At 45.1% G+C, this 19,124-nt stretch overlaps 1 protein-coding gene, 1 long non-coding RNA gene and 1 pseudogene across 6 annotated transcripts; 1 reads left to right on the forward strand and 2 right to left on the reverse strand.

The window, feature by feature from the left end:
- Positions 1-5,303: 5,303 nt before the first annotated feature.
- On the reverse strand, positions 5,304-12,571 carry LOC127782133 (uncharacterized). Of its 5 annotated transcripts, none has more exons than XR_008019109.1 (4): positions 12,333-12,571; positions 10,635-11,664; positions 10,270-10,437; positions 5,304-5,773 (listed from the first exon to the last, which is right to left on the reverse strand). It is a non-coding gene; the product is annotated as an uncharacterized LOC127782133 (long non-coding RNA). The 5 variants fall into 5 exon arrangements; XR_008019112.1 differs by having other exon boundaries at positions 10,635-11,669; XR_008019111.1 differs by having other exon boundaries at positions 10,635-10,893; positions 11,006-12,571.
- A 1,078-nt stretch (positions 12,572-13,649) lies between these two features.
- On the reverse strand, positions 13,650-14,985 carry LOC127782094 (protein FAR1-RELATED SEQUENCE 5-like). Its single transcript, XM_052309158.1, has 2 exons — positions 13,782-14,985; positions 13,650-13,681 (listed from the first exon to the last, which is right to left on the reverse strand). The coding sequence occupies exons 1-2, from the start codon at positions 14,983-14,985 to the stop codon at positions 13,650-13,652; spliced, it is 1,236 nt and encodes a 411-aa protein (XP_052165118.1).
- LOC127782099 (subtilisin-like protease SBT1.4) lies at positions 14,984-16,658 on the forward strand (annotated as a pseudogene).
- The last annotated feature ends 2,466 nt before the right edge of the window (positions 16,659-19,124 follow it).

Raw genomic sequence — 19,124 nt, forward strand, 5'->3', positions numbered from 1 at the left:
CGATTACGATCTCGCCAGATCCATCGAGTTCCATCGTTCCCTTTGTAACCTGTGTTTTCCATCATATAATCCCACATCAACTGGATTAGGGCTATTACCTATCAAGGGGCCTGAACCAGTATAATCTTCGTCTTCTGTTTACTTGATGTCGTATTACGTAGACCTTTGTACCAACGTACCTCAATACCCTCTATATCCAGTCTACGGGTATCACCCGCCGACAGTGGCGCGCCAGGTAGGGGAACTTGGTGCTCAAGGTTCTACTACTATGTCATCCAGCTTCGCCGACAACAGCGTCAACACCAACCTCCACCAGGGATTTCCTGCTTGAACAATGCTGGTGTGGACTCAAGTCGGCGAAATCGTCTTCCCGGTTTACACCACGATGCCGATCTCAGCCGATCCATCAATGACCGGAAACGAGAACGCAATGGCTACAACCCAGAACGACTCCATGTCGAATGATCCTCCCACCGAAGCGGAGAACGGAACATCGACGACATCCGAGCTCGAGAAGGATTCTAATGCGGCAAAACCTTGTCGTTCACACAAGAGCCACGAGCCGACGAGAATGACTTCCGAAGCGACAAGGTCCTGGTGTCCTATCCACAAAACCAGGAAACACACTTTGCAAGCCTGCTGGGTTTTTCCCAACGTCCGCGCCGAAATTCGCGCCTGCAAAGAGCGTGGAATTCAGTGTATTTCTCCAACTCGTGATGTCTATTGTCCTATTCACAAGACAAAGAATTACGACCTCTCAAGCTGCAAGGTCTTCCTCAGCGCCACGAAGACGTCATCTCCTAAGGTCCAGCAGTCGGGCATATCCCTTAGAGATGAAGACAAGGAACAAGGAACGACGCTGGTTTCAGATCGATTCGTTGGCGTAATCGACATTAGCTCACCCAAACCATCAGTCCTGCATCTACTCAAGGACTATGGCTCATCGCCAGCAAGTACGCCGCACGAGGTATTAGCTATCGACGAGACCAGCACGTCAGCACACGCTAATGCGGAAGCACAAAATCAAATGGCTACACCGGCCCAGCACATCAGGACCATCAACGCAATACTGAGGGAGACCCCTTACGATCCCGTTCTAAACGATGATCTCGCACAGTGGACAGAACGGCTACGGGAATCAGTAACCAACCTCAGCAACACGTTCGAAGAAGCCGCTGCTGCAGCGCACCCGGAACAGCCACTAACTGGTGGTGCCAATGGCGAAAATCCCAAACAGCGGGAGTCACCCCATCGAGCTACCCCCCCACCTCGCGGCACCGGTGATCTCCGTGACCACCTCAATGGCCGCCGAGAGGCACGACACACACGAGACAACGGGGATCGCTCCCGACACCCTGTCTCTTCACGACGTCGCGATAATGAAAGACGGGAAGGCCGCTCGAGCGAAGACCGAGACCGTGTTAATCGCCACGATCGCCGCGATCACGATGATCGTGAGAGGCGGACGCAGGGCGACACTGGTCGAGGACACCGCCATAATGACGGGGACGACAGAGATCGGCACCAGGACAACAACGGAGGGCGGCGACAAGATTCTCGAGAACCTAGCCGACGTCCTCGTAATCCTACACCGGAACCAAGTGATCCATCATCATCATCGTCTTCTTCTTCATCCTCATCATCAGACAGACATCCACGAAGGACACACGATCGCCGACAACCCACCGCCCCCAACGCTGGGTGTAGAGCTTTTAGTCGTTCCCTGCGTGATGTCCGATGGCCTGAGAGATTCCGACCCGGAGCAATAGAGAAGTACGATGGGAGCACCGACCCAAAAGAGTTCCTTCAAGTCTACTCCACAGTACTCTACGCTGCCGGAGCAGACGACAACGCATTGGCGAATTATTTGCCAACTGCGTTAAAAGGCTCTGCACGTTCATGGCTAATGCATCTCCCTCCCTACTCGATCTCTTCATGGGCAGACCTGTGGCAACAGTTCGTCGCCAACTTCCAAGGAACTTACAAGCGCCACGCGATCGAAGACAACCTACATGCGTTGACACAGAACTCGGGTGAATCCTTGAGGGAATATGTTCGGCGCTTCAACGAGTGCAGAAATACAATCCCCGAAATCACCGACGCTTCTGTAATTCGCGCCTTCAAGTCCGGCGTCAGAGATCGCTATACTACCCAGGAGTTGGCGACAAGACGCATCACGACTACTCGGAGATTGTTCGAGATCGTTGAGCGATGCGCCCACGTAGATGATGTGCTAAGACGCAAGAACGATAAGCCGAAGACCGGGGGAGAGAAGAAACCAGCCACGGACGCACCCGAGTCAAGCAAGAAGAAAAATCGCAAAAATGGGAAAAGGAAAGCTCAAGCGGAAATTCTCGCAGTAGAATACGCAAACCCTCCCAAGCGCCCAGACCCACAAGGTAACGACGCGAAGAAAGCATGGTGCCCCATACACAAGACAGACAAACATTCTTTGGAAGATTGCCTTGTTTTCAAAAAGTTGCTCGAGAAGCATATGGCATTTGAAAAAGGCACGTGAGTATGCGTGGTCGAGAAGGATGCGGAGGCGGCTCCTCAGGAATCGGACTCAGCATATCCAGACTCTGACCTCCACGTTTCACACATTTTCGGAGGTTCCACAGCGTACTCCTCAAAGCGAGAATACAAGAAAGTGGAACGCGAAGTCTGTTCGACATGGCAAGGGGCTGCACCCAAGATGAAGTGGTCTGAACAGAAGATAGAATTTTCGGAAGAAGACCATCCCAAGATTGCCGTCATCCCAGGACGCTATCCGATCGTGGTCGAACCCACTATTCGAAACATCAAGGTCGCGCGGGTTCTTATCGACGGTGGCAGCTCAATCAACCTCCTTTTCGCCAGTGCTTTAGACGCGATGGGAATTCCGCGAAGCGAGTTGACACCCACCGATCAACCCTTCCTTGGAATTACTCCCCAGTCCTCGTCCAAACCATTGGGCAAAATTACGTTGCCTGTGACTTTCGGCCAAGCAAACAACTTCTGAACAGAGCAGATCACCTTTGATGTCGCTGAATTCGATACAGCGTATAACGCCATCATCGGTAGAACTGCACTTACGAAGTTCATGGCCGCATCTCACTACGCGTATCAAGTGCTCAAGATGCCAGGACCGAAGGGAACAATCACTATTCAAGGGAACGCAAAGCTGGCGGTACAATGCGACAAGCGGAGCCTTGACATGTAGAACTTTTAGCTTATGTGGCACTATATTAATTAAGAGAGAGAGTGAAGAGAGGAAGAAACTGGGTCTCATGCAAGACACAGTTTCAACACGAGAACCTATGCACTAGACACTATCAAGTTTTACATTGGGAGAGAATAGTGTCTTCATAATAGATGAGGAATAAATATGATTGGTAGAGAAGAGAGATGATGTATTTATTAATGGCCCACTTTAAGAAACCATGGGTTGTAGAGTGTAGTTTCTATTGTGATGTCTTATTGACATGGCACTATAGACACTGCTTATGGACACTATGGGTTGGGATTGCCCTAATGCTTTTGCGTGTTTGCGTGGTAATATTTCCTGAATTTTTCGTGATCTACTTCTGGCTAATCTGACATATCTACATAATGGCGATGTTTTGCCGACTTAGTTTTTCTGTTTTTAAGACATTGTGCTTGTTTGGTTTAGCACCCTAAAAAATATTGGTAATGTGCCAAAATCTGACACTATGAATAATTTTTGACAGGGTAGAAATATACATGAGTGCGTTTGGATTTATGTCAATTGAGAGCTAATGGAGCCATCGCGAATAAGCAAAACGACGTATTTGTAAACGAAAAGTAATTTGTGAATAAAACTTTTATATACATGTTTAGGATTATGGTGAAAAATGTTTTTGGATTGTACTGTGTCAAATTAAGTATGGGCAATACCAAACATTTGGCACTGAAATTTGCAAAGGATTTGAACAAAAAAATTATAACTACTTGCTTCAGCACTACTTTTGCTAAAATGCTGCCTCCGTCCCCTGCCTTTAACACCTACTCCCTCTATTATATAATAAGTTCATTTTTTACTACTTTCGTTTGTTTTATTTCATAATCATCGCATCATAGTTTATGTTAGTGGGAATAAATACATCGAGAATTGATAAAGTAGAGAATAATTGTATTGCGATTTGATAACATAGGGGTATTTTGGTCTTTTTTATGGGAAAAAAGAGATTATTTTGGGACAAAGAGAGTAATTGTTATTGCTTCTTCTTCATTCTCTGATTTTTTTTGACATGGCAAAAAGAAAATAATAGGAGGCCCACTTGTCAGTACCCACTGAACATTAACGGTGGAGACGGACCGCGTTGCGCTAATCTTCCGCCGGGATTACGCTACCGCCTTCGTCTACAGCAAGTAGTCTTCCTCTACTGTCTCAGGGGAGGCCTTCACCGTCTTCCATCGCCTTCTCACTGCTCTTGTTGGTTTTGGTTGGGGTTTGGGGAGGGGGGGGGGGGGTACAAGGAAGGTCATGCTGACATGTGGGGTCCACCGAATTTTATTATTGTTTAGACTGATTATGGGGGTTATTTTGTTTCGTTTGAAAAGTTTAGGGTATAAAATATCTGGTTTTAGGTGGATCAAACGATGGCTATAGTTTAGGGGGTGAACTCGGACCTTTTCTTATTTTGAGACTAGTACAACCGTCGGCACTACCAACGTGGTCTTCAGCGTGGGCTCCGGCCCAAGATCTACCTGAAAATTATCCGAAAAGGAGAGCCCAATCTAAAATTTGAAGTGGCGGTTTTTAGCTGTGTTCGAGTTGTGCTGGGGTGACTGGTGAGGATCAATTTGTATCGCTGGTGCATAGGCTTGAAGAAATACAAGCGGCAGCAATACCTTAAATATGCAAATGTTGAATGGTTGAAATTACAGATTTAGTGCCAAACGGCAGATAAAGGACCATTACAGAATGAGCTCATATTTTTCCTCATGAATGTCCTTGATGCGGTATGTGTAATCTTGAAATGAACGAGACGGTAAGCAAGCCATCGATGGTCAATCAATCAAAATCAAGCAGTATTCAGGTTAAAAAAAGCCTTGTTTCAAAAAAAAAAAAAGCGGTGCTAATAGAATTTGAAGACAAGGTAAGATTCATACAATTAAGCAGTTCTCAGTTCAAGAAAATTTGTCAGTTAGTTATGTTCGTTTCAGTATAGCTGGACTTGAAGAGTGATTTGCAAATTCATTTGCCTCATGTAACATTAACCTTCATGTAGCACATCACGGTTATAGTGCTTTTCGATATTGAAACAAATTGTGATGTAGTAATAATTTTATCATGTGTGTCAAATAGAATTAATCATCATGCTGTATTTGCCTACTCAGGAACGACCGTGTTTCTGTTTTTTAAAAAACAGAGCAAACATGTGAGACCTAATATTTACTATCATTACAATTCTCCCTAAATAGTACTATGGTGTGCCATAGCCCACTCAAATAGCAACAGTTTTGAAGAACAATTGTACTTGTAACTCATCAGATTTCAGTAGTCAGAAACATACTAAGAATGATGCATCAAATGAAGATGTTCTAGAATGATAAATCCGTGAGTGGTTGTGAGTTTGCTGGTTGTGGTATTTTCCACTGTGCCTTGATGGTTCAGATGTTGTTTTCGGATACATTACCATCATTGTCTTCATTTTCCACCTTTAGTCTCGTCCTGCGCAACTGATTGCGTGACTTCTCCGACGTCACCCTGGAAGATTACTGACTTCATTTTAAACTTGGCATATTGCATGGTACTTCCATATGGTTTCTGCAACACACACAAAAAAAAAAGAATCAAGATTGCTTTCATCTCTTTACTCTATAGATAATTTTTAGTGGCCAAGTACTACTAGGTTCCTAAAAACCAAGAGTTACCAATATATATTATTTGCTTGGTGATTATTTGCTTTCACCTAGTATATATTACCAACTACGGTTGGTAAGTAATGGTATTATCTTTAGTCACCAAGGAGAACATATATTGGTTACAACATACATTGAGCGACATTAAGAATAGTACCTCAATGTATTTGTTTTCAAAAAAGACCTTGGTAAAAAAAAATTCTTCTGCCGGCCTGGCCAAACAAAAATACTACAAGCAACAGGGTCATAGTCATTAAGGTCTTTTTCAAAATGATACTAGTGGCTGAAGACCTTGGAAAATGGAAATAAATGTAATGGTATGGTTCCTAGGTAGTGCAGGTCTCTTTCAATTTACATAAGCTTTTATTAACTTGACACTTCTTTTTGGGTAGGTAAAGGTTCACAAGTGCACACGCACGTGCGTACCTGTGACTGCCACTTCTATGTTGTTCAAGCCACAAACATCATAGGAGATGTAATTATCTCCTCATATGAGAAGTTGAGAAGCAAGAAGTTCATTCTGCAGAGTCCAAAGAAAAAACACTTATCTTCTATTGTCAAACAATGGCCCCTTATATCATCCCTCTATTCCTCATTCTGTTCATCATCCAAGACCTTGGTAAAAAAAATGTACATTAAACAACTTGACCGGAGTTTCTTCTGCCCGCTTGGCTGAACAAAAATACCCATTGCAACCGGGTCATAGTCATCAAGGTCTTTTTCAGAAAGATACTAGTGAAAAGATCTTGGTAGCAAATGTAAATGGTATGGTTCCTAGGTAGTGCAGGTCTCTTTCAATTTACATCAGCTTTGATTAATTTGACACTTCTTTTTGCCTAAGTTCAGGACTACTGGTGCACACGCACGTGCGCACCAGTGACCATCCCTTCTTGTTGTTTAAGCAACAAACATCTTGTCAAGGATGCAGATGATATGAGATGTTGAAAGTCATGAATTTATCTCCTCATATGAGAAGTTGAGAACCAAAGAAGTTCATTCTGCAGAGCCCAAAGAAAAAAACCCTCATCTTCCCTGGCTAAACAATGGTCCCTTATATCATCCCTCTATCCCTCATTCTGTTCATCATCCAAGCTAATCCTTCGACGGGAGCCCAGATCAACGAGACAACAATTCCTCAAGGTTCTCAAATCAACGCGGTGGGCACCCAGAGTTGGGTCTCCCCATCGGGGCGCTTTGCATTCGGCTTCTATCCTGAAGGTGAGGGCTTCTCCATTGGTGTGTGGCTTGTCACAGGTGCAACCAGGACCATTGTGTGGACTGCCTTCAGAGATGATCCTCCGGTTTCCGGTGGTTCAATTCTGTTAACAGCTGGTGGTTCACTTCAATGGATTCCTGCTAACCAAGGTAGCCAAGGGAAGCTGATATCTGCCGCCCCTAATTCTGCTACCTCTGCTGCTATCTTGGACAACGGCAACTTCGTGTTGTATGATGCGAAAAAGCAGGTGTTATGGTCTACCTTTGGCTCTCCGACGGACACCATATTACCAGGGCAGAACTTGCTTCCTGGCAATCAGCTGTTCTCAAGCATCTCCAATACCAACCATGCCACAGGAAAGTATCGCCTTTCCAACCAGGAAGACGGCAACCTTGTGATGTACCCGATTGGCACAGTAGACCCTGATAGTGCATACTGGGCTAGCGGTACTTTTGGTCAAGGCCTCCTGCTCACTCTTTCACTAGACCTCAATGGCACCCTATGGTTGTTTGACAGAAACAGTTCATATACAAAGATGCTATTCCTGACAAATCAGTCACTGAGTACCTCCCCAGATTCAGAGAGCTACTACCGTCTGACATTGGATGCCGACGGCTTATTGCGACTCTACGCGCATGTGTTCTTCAAGAAAGGAAGGGAGCCCCTAACAAAGATCGAATGGTTGGAGCCATCTAGCAACGATCGTTGTGGTGTGAAGGGTGTTTGTGGTCCAAATAGCTTCTGCCAAGTCACTGCTAGTGGAGAAACCAGCTGCTCTTGCCTTCCTGGGTTTGAATTCTCAAGTGCTAACCAAACCACTCAAGGTTGCTGGAGGGTAAGGACTGGCGGTTGCACGGGGAATAGCTCTAATGGCGACATCGGACCTACAGCCACAATGGTCATGGTGAAGAACACTAGCTGGTCAGATTTGTCATACAACGTCCCACCCCAAACAACAACCATGGAAGAGTGCAAAGCAATTTGCCTCTCTGACTGTGCCTGCGAGATTGCCATGTTTGACACCTACTGCTCAAAACAAATGCTTCCTATGAGGTACGGCAAGATTGATCATAGTAGCAACACCACGCTGTTTGTGAAGGTATACTCCTATGAACCAAAAGGTCCTATGAGGAGGACTAGAAGTGCTATTTCAACTGCCATGTTGATATCAGGTTCTGCATTGGCCATCTTCTCACTTGTTGTGCTCTCAGTCTCTGTATTGCTCAGCAAGCGCCACCAATTCTCCAGGTACACAAGGGCTCCACAACATCAAGATGCTGAATTTGATAAGGAGAGTGTTGGCATCCGATCGTACTCTTTCCATGATCTAGAGTTGTCAACAGATGGCTTTGCTGAAGAGCTAGGAAGGGGTGCATACGGCACAGTGTTCAGAGGTGTCATAGCAAACAGTGGAAACAAGGTCATTGCAGTGAAGAGGCTCGAGAGGATGGCAGAAGACGGGGAGCAAGAGTTCCAACGGGAAGTGCGTGCGATCGCACGAACACACCATAGGAACCTGGTGCGCTTGTTTGGTTTCTGCAACGAAGGCGCGTACCGCCTTCTTGTCTACGAGTACATGCCAAATGGCTCCCTTGCCAACCTCCTCTTCAAGCCTGACCCTCCATTACCTAGCTGGAGCAGGAGGGTTGCGATCGCGCTGGATGTGGCTAGGGGGTTACAATACCTCCATGAAGATATAGAGGTCCCTATAATCCACTGTGACATCAAGCCGGAGAACATACTGATTGATGGCTCTGGAATGGCAAAGATTGCAGATTTCGGCTTGGCAAAGCTTCTGATAGGGAACCAAACCAAGACCTTCACTGGAGTCCGGGGCACACGTGGCTATCTCGCGCCAGAGTGGAGTAAGAACACGGCGATAACTGTTAAGGTAGATGTCTACAGCTTCGGCGTGATGCTTCTTGAGATCATTAGTTGCAGGAAGAGCATGGAGCTTAAGATGGCCGGCGAGGAGTGCAACATCTCCGAGTGGGCATACGAGTATGTGGTCTCCGGCGGACTGAAAGAAGTGGCTGCCGGAGAAGATGTCGATGAGGTTGAGCTTGAACGGATGGTGAAGATCGGTATTTGGTGCACTCAAAACGAGCCGGTAACACGGCCTGCAATGAAGAGTGTTGTTCTGATGATGGAAGGAAGTGCACAAGTTCGGCGTCCTCCACCACCGGCATCATTTTCACAGTCACTATTGCGCACTGGGAGCAGATGAGAAATCTGATTGTCTCTACAAGAGTACTTGTGTATGACAAGTATCTGAATGGATGGATGGTCCGGGTAAAAACATATGGTAAGGTAATTAACTGGTGCACACATAGAACAGAGACATGATCCAGCATGACAGGTAGTAATAGGCATTGCAGTAAGAGATGTTCATGTCTCTTGGAAAGTGTAACTGATATTTGATTAACATAAAGTGGAAGAAATCATTGATGCTACTTGTATAATTATTGCACTCCTTTTTACTGTCTCACATATAGGTGCTAAAGGCTGTTGACCCCAGGATTTTGTATAGAAGTGGCCATTAGCATGGTATATAAAAACGATGACTGTTTTGTAGGAGAACAAAAATAATGTGTTCCTTTGTTGCCATTTTAACATGTTGATATGTTCCATTGACTGTTGGACACTATTCATTACTGTATTAGGGATACTTCTTGGCCATTGTTTCAGCGATCTCGAACACAAACTTCAGAATCATTCCTAATCCAGCAGCAATAACCACCATACTGATTCAGGGAGAACTATACCCTTCTACTCTAAACATTAATAACTGTTCAATTAAAAAGTAATGTCTACCTCCATATTACCAAAAAAGCCATGAGAACATCTGCATCACCAAATTATGGAGTAACAAAAGATATTCTGAATGTACTTTTGAAGGGGTACAGCCATACAGGTAAAATGGGTATAAATTATTTGAACATCACAGGGGGAATTGCGTACTAGAAGAAAAATATTAAGGCAGCCTTTGCATTTTTTAACAGAAAATAAGTTGTTTCAAATATTTCCAATAAGAAAACATCAGTAACATAAGCAAATATCTTGTCATTGTAGTTGTACTACATCAACCTTGTCACAACAACCAAACAAGAAACTTGACAGTTGACAGAACTAATTAAATTGCTAAAGGAGTTTCACAAAAAAAATCGATGTTAAAGTATACTCACATCCATGATCATTGATTATTGCATAGTACTGCATCCTCGTATCTGGATTAATTACTGATATCAGCATCATACTCAAAGTAATACGCCAGACAGATCCCAATTCGATCTGATCAGAACATACGAGCTTTCCATGGAATTGCTGGCCATAACCACGAAGGGGAACTTCACCTACAACCATAGAGGAAACAAGGAGTTCTCATTTCAATAAAAAAATAGATAGTGCAATAAAAATCCCAGACTCTACATCATATCATGCACACAGCCGATTTCAACTAAAATAGATGGACCATGGATGGATTCCTTCTTTAATAAAATTTAAAAATCTAAGCACTAATGCTTAGTGCTGCCTCCACTGGAGACCCGACCTTAAATTTGTTTTTTTTTTCTCCTGGATGCAAGAATGCAGCTTAGCTGACCAGCTGCGGCGCTGCCTGGGTTGAATGTGTAGATGATTGAGCAGAACGAATGGCCGGCTGCAAGGGCCACGGTCGCCAGTATGAAATGTTGGGAGAGAACGAACTGTTGCAGTCCTGCCAGTCTCAAATGTTTGTATTCCAGTATTTACAACTCGTCACCTGACATGTTCTTGTTTCGAATTTGTTTCTTCCCAACAAAATGGGCCAGCTAGTCATGCCAAAAGGTTTCAAAAAACAAAACATTAGAGACATTTCCCGCCCTCAATCAAATTTGACTCTTCTACCTGAATGAAATTAATTTATGCAGTACGCACACTAACCAAAACTTTGTTCCGGTCAGCTACAGCTAAAATTACTGCTAGTTATTTTCAACACCCATGTTTGACCTTTCGCACATCTTCTCAACGATGCAATTTCCTTGAGCAGGTTCTTAAACAGTAGCACATCCTTATCAGTGATCAGTGAAACAAGACTTATCAGTGATCACATCTAGGTTCTGAACATTTCTATTCTCTGTGAATTAGTCAGAACAGTTCTGAACTTGTCCATTTATCTGAAGCTTGAACGGTTCAGAAATCTATCATGATCTTTGCTTGCCCAAGGTGTTACGTGGGACTTGGCCAAACTTTGCATACCATCTTCCCCAAGGTCACTGTAAACCGCAGCGAGGAAGTCAGAGGCCGCCGGGCGCTGGAGTCTCACTCAGCTACGTACAACAAACTCCCTTAAATAAATTGTTGCAAGCCATACGAATTACTACTGCAATTAACTCAGCATTATGTGGTCTCTCACACTTGTATTCACGATAGCTGATTTTCAACCAAATTCACAAATTAGCAAACAAGGAAAGCATTATGTGTTTACATAGAAACTTGTATTCATGATAGCTGATGTTCAACAGTGATCTACATAGAAACTTGGCAGGTTGTGACAATTATCTGTGAAGAAATTTTGCAGAGGATATTGTGCTGATCCATTCCTGCACTAAGGAACCAAAATGAGAGTTTGTTAAAAAAAAATCAAATTGGCAAGCATTATGTGATTTCTCAAACCTGTATTCATGATAGAATTAACGACTATGTTAGCTGTAGCTGATGTTCAACGAAATTGGCAAGCATGATTATAACCAAGGATTCAACAAAAAAAAGAGAGAATAATTTCAAAAAAGCAAAGCGCTAATGTCTAACGCTGCCTCCACCAGAGGCCCGACTGTGTGCCCTCTATAGGGCATCTTTTTTTTTTTTATGGATGCAAGCTAACCGGCAGGGGGTCGCCTGCCGTGCCCAAGTAGGGATCTTTTCACTGCTCCATTTTTCTTTATTTTTTTTCTTGCAGCTGACCGGCAGGGGTCGCCTGCCGTGCCCAAAAAAAAGCAGGGATCTATTCACTGCCTTTTTTTTTTTTCCAGCTGAACGGTAAGGGGGTAACAACACGCCCTACCGCTGCCCCTCGGAGGAGATCTTTTCGCTATCGTCAGTCGGGGTGGGTGCCTCCGGGGAGGCAACACAAGAGGATCAACCAGAGTTTATAAAGAGGTCGCCCTGTCTCAAAATCGGCGAGGTGGGACAAAACTCCATTGCGGGATGGATTCAGTCCGAGCCGAAGCGCGCCGTCGCGGACCGGCCTAGGAGTAGAGGCGAGGCGTACCTGCTCTCCACGGAGGGCCCGGCGGCGAGGGGCGCCCGTCGATCTGGCCGGAGGCCGGAGCTGCAGCTTCCCGCCGCCCGGCCTCCGCCGCCGCCGTAGCCGATGCCGCGGTGAATACGCCCGACGGATCTGGATCCTCCTGGAGCTTCGAGGGTTCATCCGCAGCCGGCTGCTCGCCTCCGGACGTCGGGAAGCGCCGCCATCGGGGAGGAGAGTGAGAGGCGAGAATCGCGAGATGGAGTGTGTGATATGGCCTGCAAGTCTCTGCTGGGCCATGTAGCTTTGTCACGCCTCAAGGCCCAGTTCGTGGCTGGGCTGGAGTATTATTATTTTTCGGAATAAGTTCATCTAAGGTCCCTTCGACGAATCCGATTTTCGTCCTCCAACCGCAAAAGCAGATACAACGGGTCCCTCAAGTATCAAAACCGGTGCAGATTAGGCCCCTCGGCGGTTTCGACAACGGTTTTGGCTGACGTGGCGCCTACGTGGCTAATTTGACTCGGTCTCGATCTGACGTGGCACTGACGTAGCGCTTACGTGGCAATTCGATCCTAGAAAAATAATAAACCTCGTGGGACCCACATGTCAGTTTCATACACAAATTAATAAAAGAATGGCAGGGCCCACATGGGCCCCACATGTCAGCCTAACTCACCCCTCCTCTTCCCTTCCTCTCTCTCCATCTCCCCTCTCTTCATCTCTCTTGCGCTGGGGATGGGCACCATGCTATGGTATTAGTAAATCCATTGATTTCTTCTTCAACTTGCTTGCTAAGGATATCAAGTGCGTTATTTACTAACAAGGTAGACCCTGGATGGCTGGCAGCTCGAAGTGCCAAATTGAGAAATTTGCGGGTCATATCTTTATAGCGAAGCATCTCATTTAATCTTGGGTTCTCTATAATACTTCGTCCATGGTTATCTTGTATTGTCCCACTACGTGCTCCACGTGTCCATCGCTTCAGTACATATTGTGATGGGAGAGATTTTATATTCATCAAATCAAGGACTTTTAAAGCATGTGCACACAATATTCCAGTTCTACTGAACATCCCACAGCCGCATGTACTAGTTTGCTCTAAAGGATCACCAACAACTTTGTACTCATTCTCAAAGGTACAATTTTCATCTAGACTGCCAATTGCCACAAGATAGCAATTGTTGCCTTCCAATGCCGTGGTGCATGCTACCATGAATCTTTCATATTCAGCTTGAAAAGCTTCGAATATGATTGGTGTGTATAGCTTGCTAGCTTGGATTAGCATAGGTGTCCTCATTTTTATTTTGGGTATTTTCTTCCTTGATTCAAATTCAGCATTTAGCTCATTTTCTCTTTTATCTTCCACCACCCTTTCAAAATGTTGAAGAAATCGAATGATATCAAAATCAGATTTGAAATGCCTCTTGAGTTCACTATTTAGACTCTCACTTAACTGTGTACTTCTCATACCTAATGTGAACACATCCTTCATGTAACATTCAGCCCATTTTTCTTTCACCTTGTATATACTATCCAACCAACTTTGCTTGCTCGCCTTTGCCCTTATGGTGCTAAATGCTTGTTCAAATGTTTCCTCATCTTCGTACTCAAACATACATGCACTAAAATCTGCGAGAATACTTCGTTCTTCCCCGTTGTCTTCGGCAGTCTGTTTGGGAGAATTACTGGATTCTTCATCCTCGAGTTCAGCTACATGTTTAACAGCATTCTGCATGATATGGAAAGTGCACAAACCATGCCATGATTCTAAAAACACTTTCTTAATTGCTTTTCCCATTGCAGAATCCTGATCAGTATAGATTGTTTTAGGTTGCTTGCCATTATGTGCTTTTAGGAAGGTCTCAAATAACCACTTGAAGGACTCATATGTCTCATCATACAGTAGAACAGCACCAAAAACCATTGTTTCCCTAAACTGATTGAACCCAACAAATACACCAAAAGGCCTACTTTCCTTGTTTGTTCCAAAAGTAGTGTCAAAACTGACAACATCACCAAAATATGCATAGTCAGTGAGCATTTTAGCATCAACCCAGAATATGTTTGCTATTTGCTCCTCACTATCCATCTGCAATGCATATTGAAATGACGGGTTCTCAGCAATTTTATCTTGAAAATGCATGAGCATGCTTCCTGCTTGACCATATACCATCTCTCGTTGGCGTTTGCCCCGTAAATAATTCTTGTGGTCACGGAGAGTGTAACTGAGATTAAGTGAGCCACCAACATGGATACTAGCCAACTGATGTGCTGCTTTGGGCCCAATGCCCGCATCGTCAGCTGTCTCAATTTCAAAACCTTGTAACTCTGAAATTTTCCTTTGAGACACCATCAAGTGCGAGGTTTTTGGCAATTGAAGGATGTGATTGTGTTCCAAAACTAGATCAGCCACTTTATAATTCCCCTTCTCCTGATCTAGCACAACACCCATGCAAACTTGACAATCGGTTCTCGTTTCAGCTCTTGGACACTTTGTTAGATGATCCCTTTTATCCTCCTTTCTATGACCCTCATTTGCACAAACATATCTGCATGACCTAACCTTTCCATCTGATTTCCTTTTGTTTGAGTACCTTTTTCTAACCTCGAAACCTTTTTGACCACCATAGCTAACCCAAAACATCCAAGCCTCATCAACAGTATTGAATTCCATGCCAACTTCAGGTAACAAACTAGGTAGCACACCCACTCTACAGGAACAAAAAAAATGATTTGGTGGTCATAGAACAAGTAAAATATACCCGATCATGGTGAAAAAAGTAACAACCATAGCTTTACAGACCTGTTTTCTTCCATCTCAAATATGCAGATTTTGCTGGAGGCTTCTTTGATGAATTATTCCAACACTGTCTAATGGAGGAGGTGGAAGACAATCAAATAATTTGCTGAAAAAAAGGAAGAGAAGAGGCCAGATTACTTCACCTGTGCTTGATCAACGGTGGAATCCGTGCTGAAAAAAAAGGAAGAGAAGGGTTCAGATGATCGCTTGGCGCTGTGGCCTCGTTTGGCGCCAAAAAGGCGAGCGCGGCCGCCAAAACGCATTTGTTTGCGGTAAAAAGAAATAGGAGTGAGACAGACGGCGCTGGAGGACGAGGCTTGTTGGGCCGGCCTTGGCCCAGACTCACAACGCGGCCGTGCGCTTTTTGGGCGGACGGTTCGATCAAACGTGGACGGCTGGATGACCTCGACCGCTCTCTGCCGTCGTGAGGGCTGAAGTCCGAGGAGCTGATTCCGAGTAGTCGACATACATCATCCACCTCGCGCCCGAGCACCCGGCGCTCAGGGGCCAGGGCCACGTGCGGCGGCGGCGGCGGCGGCGGCGTGTTCCTCGGCCGCCTCCTCCGTCTTCCACACCATCTGCGCGCGTCGCGGCCACGGCTGCTCTACTCCTACACGCATGCGGCAACGGGGGTCCTCCACCCTACCCAAGCTTGGGCTCCTGCCCGCCGCCGCCGCCGCCGCCGCCTCCACCGCCTCACCCGTCGTCGGGGTGCTCGACACCGGGATCTACCCCATCGGCCGCGGCTTCTTCATGCCCACCGACGGGCTCAGCCCGCCGCCCGCGTCCTTCTCCGGCGGATGCGTCTCCACCGCCTCCTTCAACGCCTCCGCTTACTGCAACAACCAGCTCATCGGTGCTAAATGCCCTCGGCCACGCCATCAATGAGACGGAGGAGTCCAAGTCGCCACTAGACACCGAGTGGGACACGGGACCCACATCGCCTCCACCGCCGCAGGGTCGCCGGTGACCGGTGCCGAGTTCGACCACGCGCGTGGCCAGGCAGTGGGCATGTCCCCCGCCGCGTACAAGATCTGCTGGAAATCCGGCTGCTATGACTCCGACATCCTCGCCGCCATGGACGAGGCCGCTGCGGACGGCGTCGACGTCATCTCCCTCTCCGTCGACGCTGGCGGCTACGCCCTAAGCTTCTTCCGCGACTCCATCACCATCGGCTCCCTCCACGCCGTTAGCAAGGGCATTGTGGTGTCCGCGTCCGCTGGCAACTCCGGCCCGGCGAGTACACCGCAACAAACATCACGCCATGGATACTGACCGTCGGTGCGTCTACCATCGACCACGAATTCCCGGCTGATGTGGTTCTAGGCAACAACCAGGTCTACGGTGGCGTGTCCCTGTACTCCGGCGAACCCCTGAACTCCACACTGCTCCCAGTGGCGTACGCCGGCGACTGCAGGTCTCGGCTTTGCATAATCGGCGAGCTCGATTCAACGAAGGTGTCCGGCAAGATCGTTCTGTGTGAGTGTGGGAGCAACGCCCGCTCGCCGGCCGCATCTGGTGCCCATCCCCGAGCGCAAGAGAGATGAAGAGAGGGGAGATGGAGAGAGAGAGGAAGGAGAAGAGGAGGGGTGAGTTAGACTGACATATGGGGCCCACGTGTGCCCGCTATTTTTTATTAATTTGTGTGTGAAACTGACATGTGGGTCCCACCGGGGTTTATTATTTTTCCGGATTGAATTGCCACGCAAGCACCACGTCAGTGTCACGTCAGATCGAGACCGAGTCAAATAAGCCACGTAGGTGCCACGTCAGCTAAAACCGCCATCGAAACCGCCGAGGGATCTAATCTGCACCGGTTTTAATAGTTGAGGGACCCGTTGTATCTGGTTTTATGGTTGAAGGACGAAAATTGGATTCGTTGACAAGTTAAGAGACCTTAGATGAAATTATTCCTTATTTTTCTTCCAAGGTTTGTTGTTTGTGTACATGTTGTTTGGTTTGCGGTAACCAGAAATTATTGATTCGTAATTTTTTAAGATAATAAAAGCTTTATTAAAACTTAATCAATTACAACAAGATGATACTGAACTCACATATGATGTACACATCCAAATGAACCAAACACTCTTCCCAAGCATAAAAGAAGATAGAGATTAATGACTTTCAATCCATATACTAAATCCATATACTAGATCGTCACCCATGTTTCTTGGTAAAAAAAACTCACATGCCACCTAATTCAACTATCATGATATCACCACAATAGTATCCCGAAATCCTGATTTATGAAGAATAGCCTACGTATATAGTCACCGGGTAACTAATATAATAACATGTAAAAGAAAAGACACCATCTTGTTATTACAAACAATTCCGTTCATGCTTAGCCAAATGGATCAACAATTGCACCCATCAAAACTAGATTTTCCATCTCTTTAGGAACACATAAAATCCATCTCCCAAACATATATATACTAGAAAAAAATACCCGTGCGTTAAAACGGGTAAAGTCATTTTTTCAACTCGCACATCCTACTACCGTCTTCAACCTCCAGAAAGTAGAAAGTACTCCCGTGCCCGTAAAATATCGGAACTGATCCTTCCCATCAAATTAGACCGAATCTTTCTCGATCTCTCAAAATTGATATATGGCTTTTGATCTACTCGATCTCCTCTTTCCCATTTTTCCAAAATTAGAGCAAATCAAACTAATCGATCGGCCATTATCAGCGGCGGTTAAATAGAGATTAAATTTAGCAAATTAAAGCCAGAATTGAAATAAGAAATCATGGGGAAAATGATGATGGAGGAGTGGGGAATTGATTTTTACGATCAATTGTAGGAGAAAACGTACATGAGTTAGATTGATGTGGCAACCGCGATAGATAGATTGATCCCAAATATTTATTGCGTAGCAACTATTGCCACATTTCATCGGTGTAACCACTTGCTAAGCAAAGCAATAACCTTAATCCCAAGATCGTGAATTCCTCGCCTCCCTTGGTCTCTGGGAAGATAAATGATGTCCCACTCAGCAAAGCTGGTGTTTCCTTCTTATATCCATCCCCTTGCGAATAAAATCTTAGTTGGCTCTGCTCCATGTACTTTGATTTTTTTTCTATCACATACGCACCACCACGACCATCATTAACCGTAAATACAATCACCCGTATATATAACATATTAGCTATATTGGAAGCGCTCATGTCAGCCCATTCAAGTTTGAACCAGAGTAGAGAGGTTCAACCATAATAAACCTAGCTATGATCAGTTCGTTGTATCTTTGAATTTTTAATTACACTAGAACCAATTTACTTTGTACATATGTGTGGGTGGATAAATAATTACAGGAAATTATTTCGTTTATTCATGCACTTATTCGAATCACTTATTACTAAATAAAAGATTATTTGTGTGTAAATATTTTATATACATGTTCTTAGCAATTCAAAAGCAAATGTTGTAAAATAGTACGATAAAAAACCTAAAAGTCGAATTAATTTATAAAATTTAAAAATTTGGCTTATAGCAAGAAGCATAAACCAATCAATGATGCGTTCAAACATGAGCTCGATTTGTCGTCCGGCTTTATCTCAAGCCGGGCAGAAACTGATGACAGACAAAATTAGCAACTTTGATCATCCTTTATTTCGGTTGGCATGTTCTTTTTGAAAATAAAATTGATCCTTATGGATTATTTTAACGGTACCCCTGGTAGTACTTACGAGCATGTGTGGAGACTGACTTGAAATTATGCTAACATGTCCCAGGAATCATGCTATGTAATACGAATAGAATCGGATGATCTGGGCAATGACGTACGTGATATCCACACGGACTCTGCAACTTTCATTCGTTTGGTATCCATATCACACAAACTCTTATTCGCAGTTTGCTTGTTAGTCATGACTTCGCAATGAATGTTACGCGTGAAGGGAATCGGTATGGACAATGTAATATAGTTTTAACAAAAACATCTTCAATTTTTAAATCACGGTCGAGGGCAATGCAGTGCCAATCAGACATGCGGCAAGGGCAAATCGCGCGCATGA

This window comes from Oryza glaberrima, chromosome 8, assembly GCF_000147395.1.
Source record: "Oryza glaberrima chromosome 8, OglaRS2, whole genome shotgun sequence".
NCBI classification, from domain to species: Eukaryota; Viridiplantae; Streptophyta; class Magnoliopsida; order Poales; family Poaceae; genus Oryza; species Oryza glaberrima.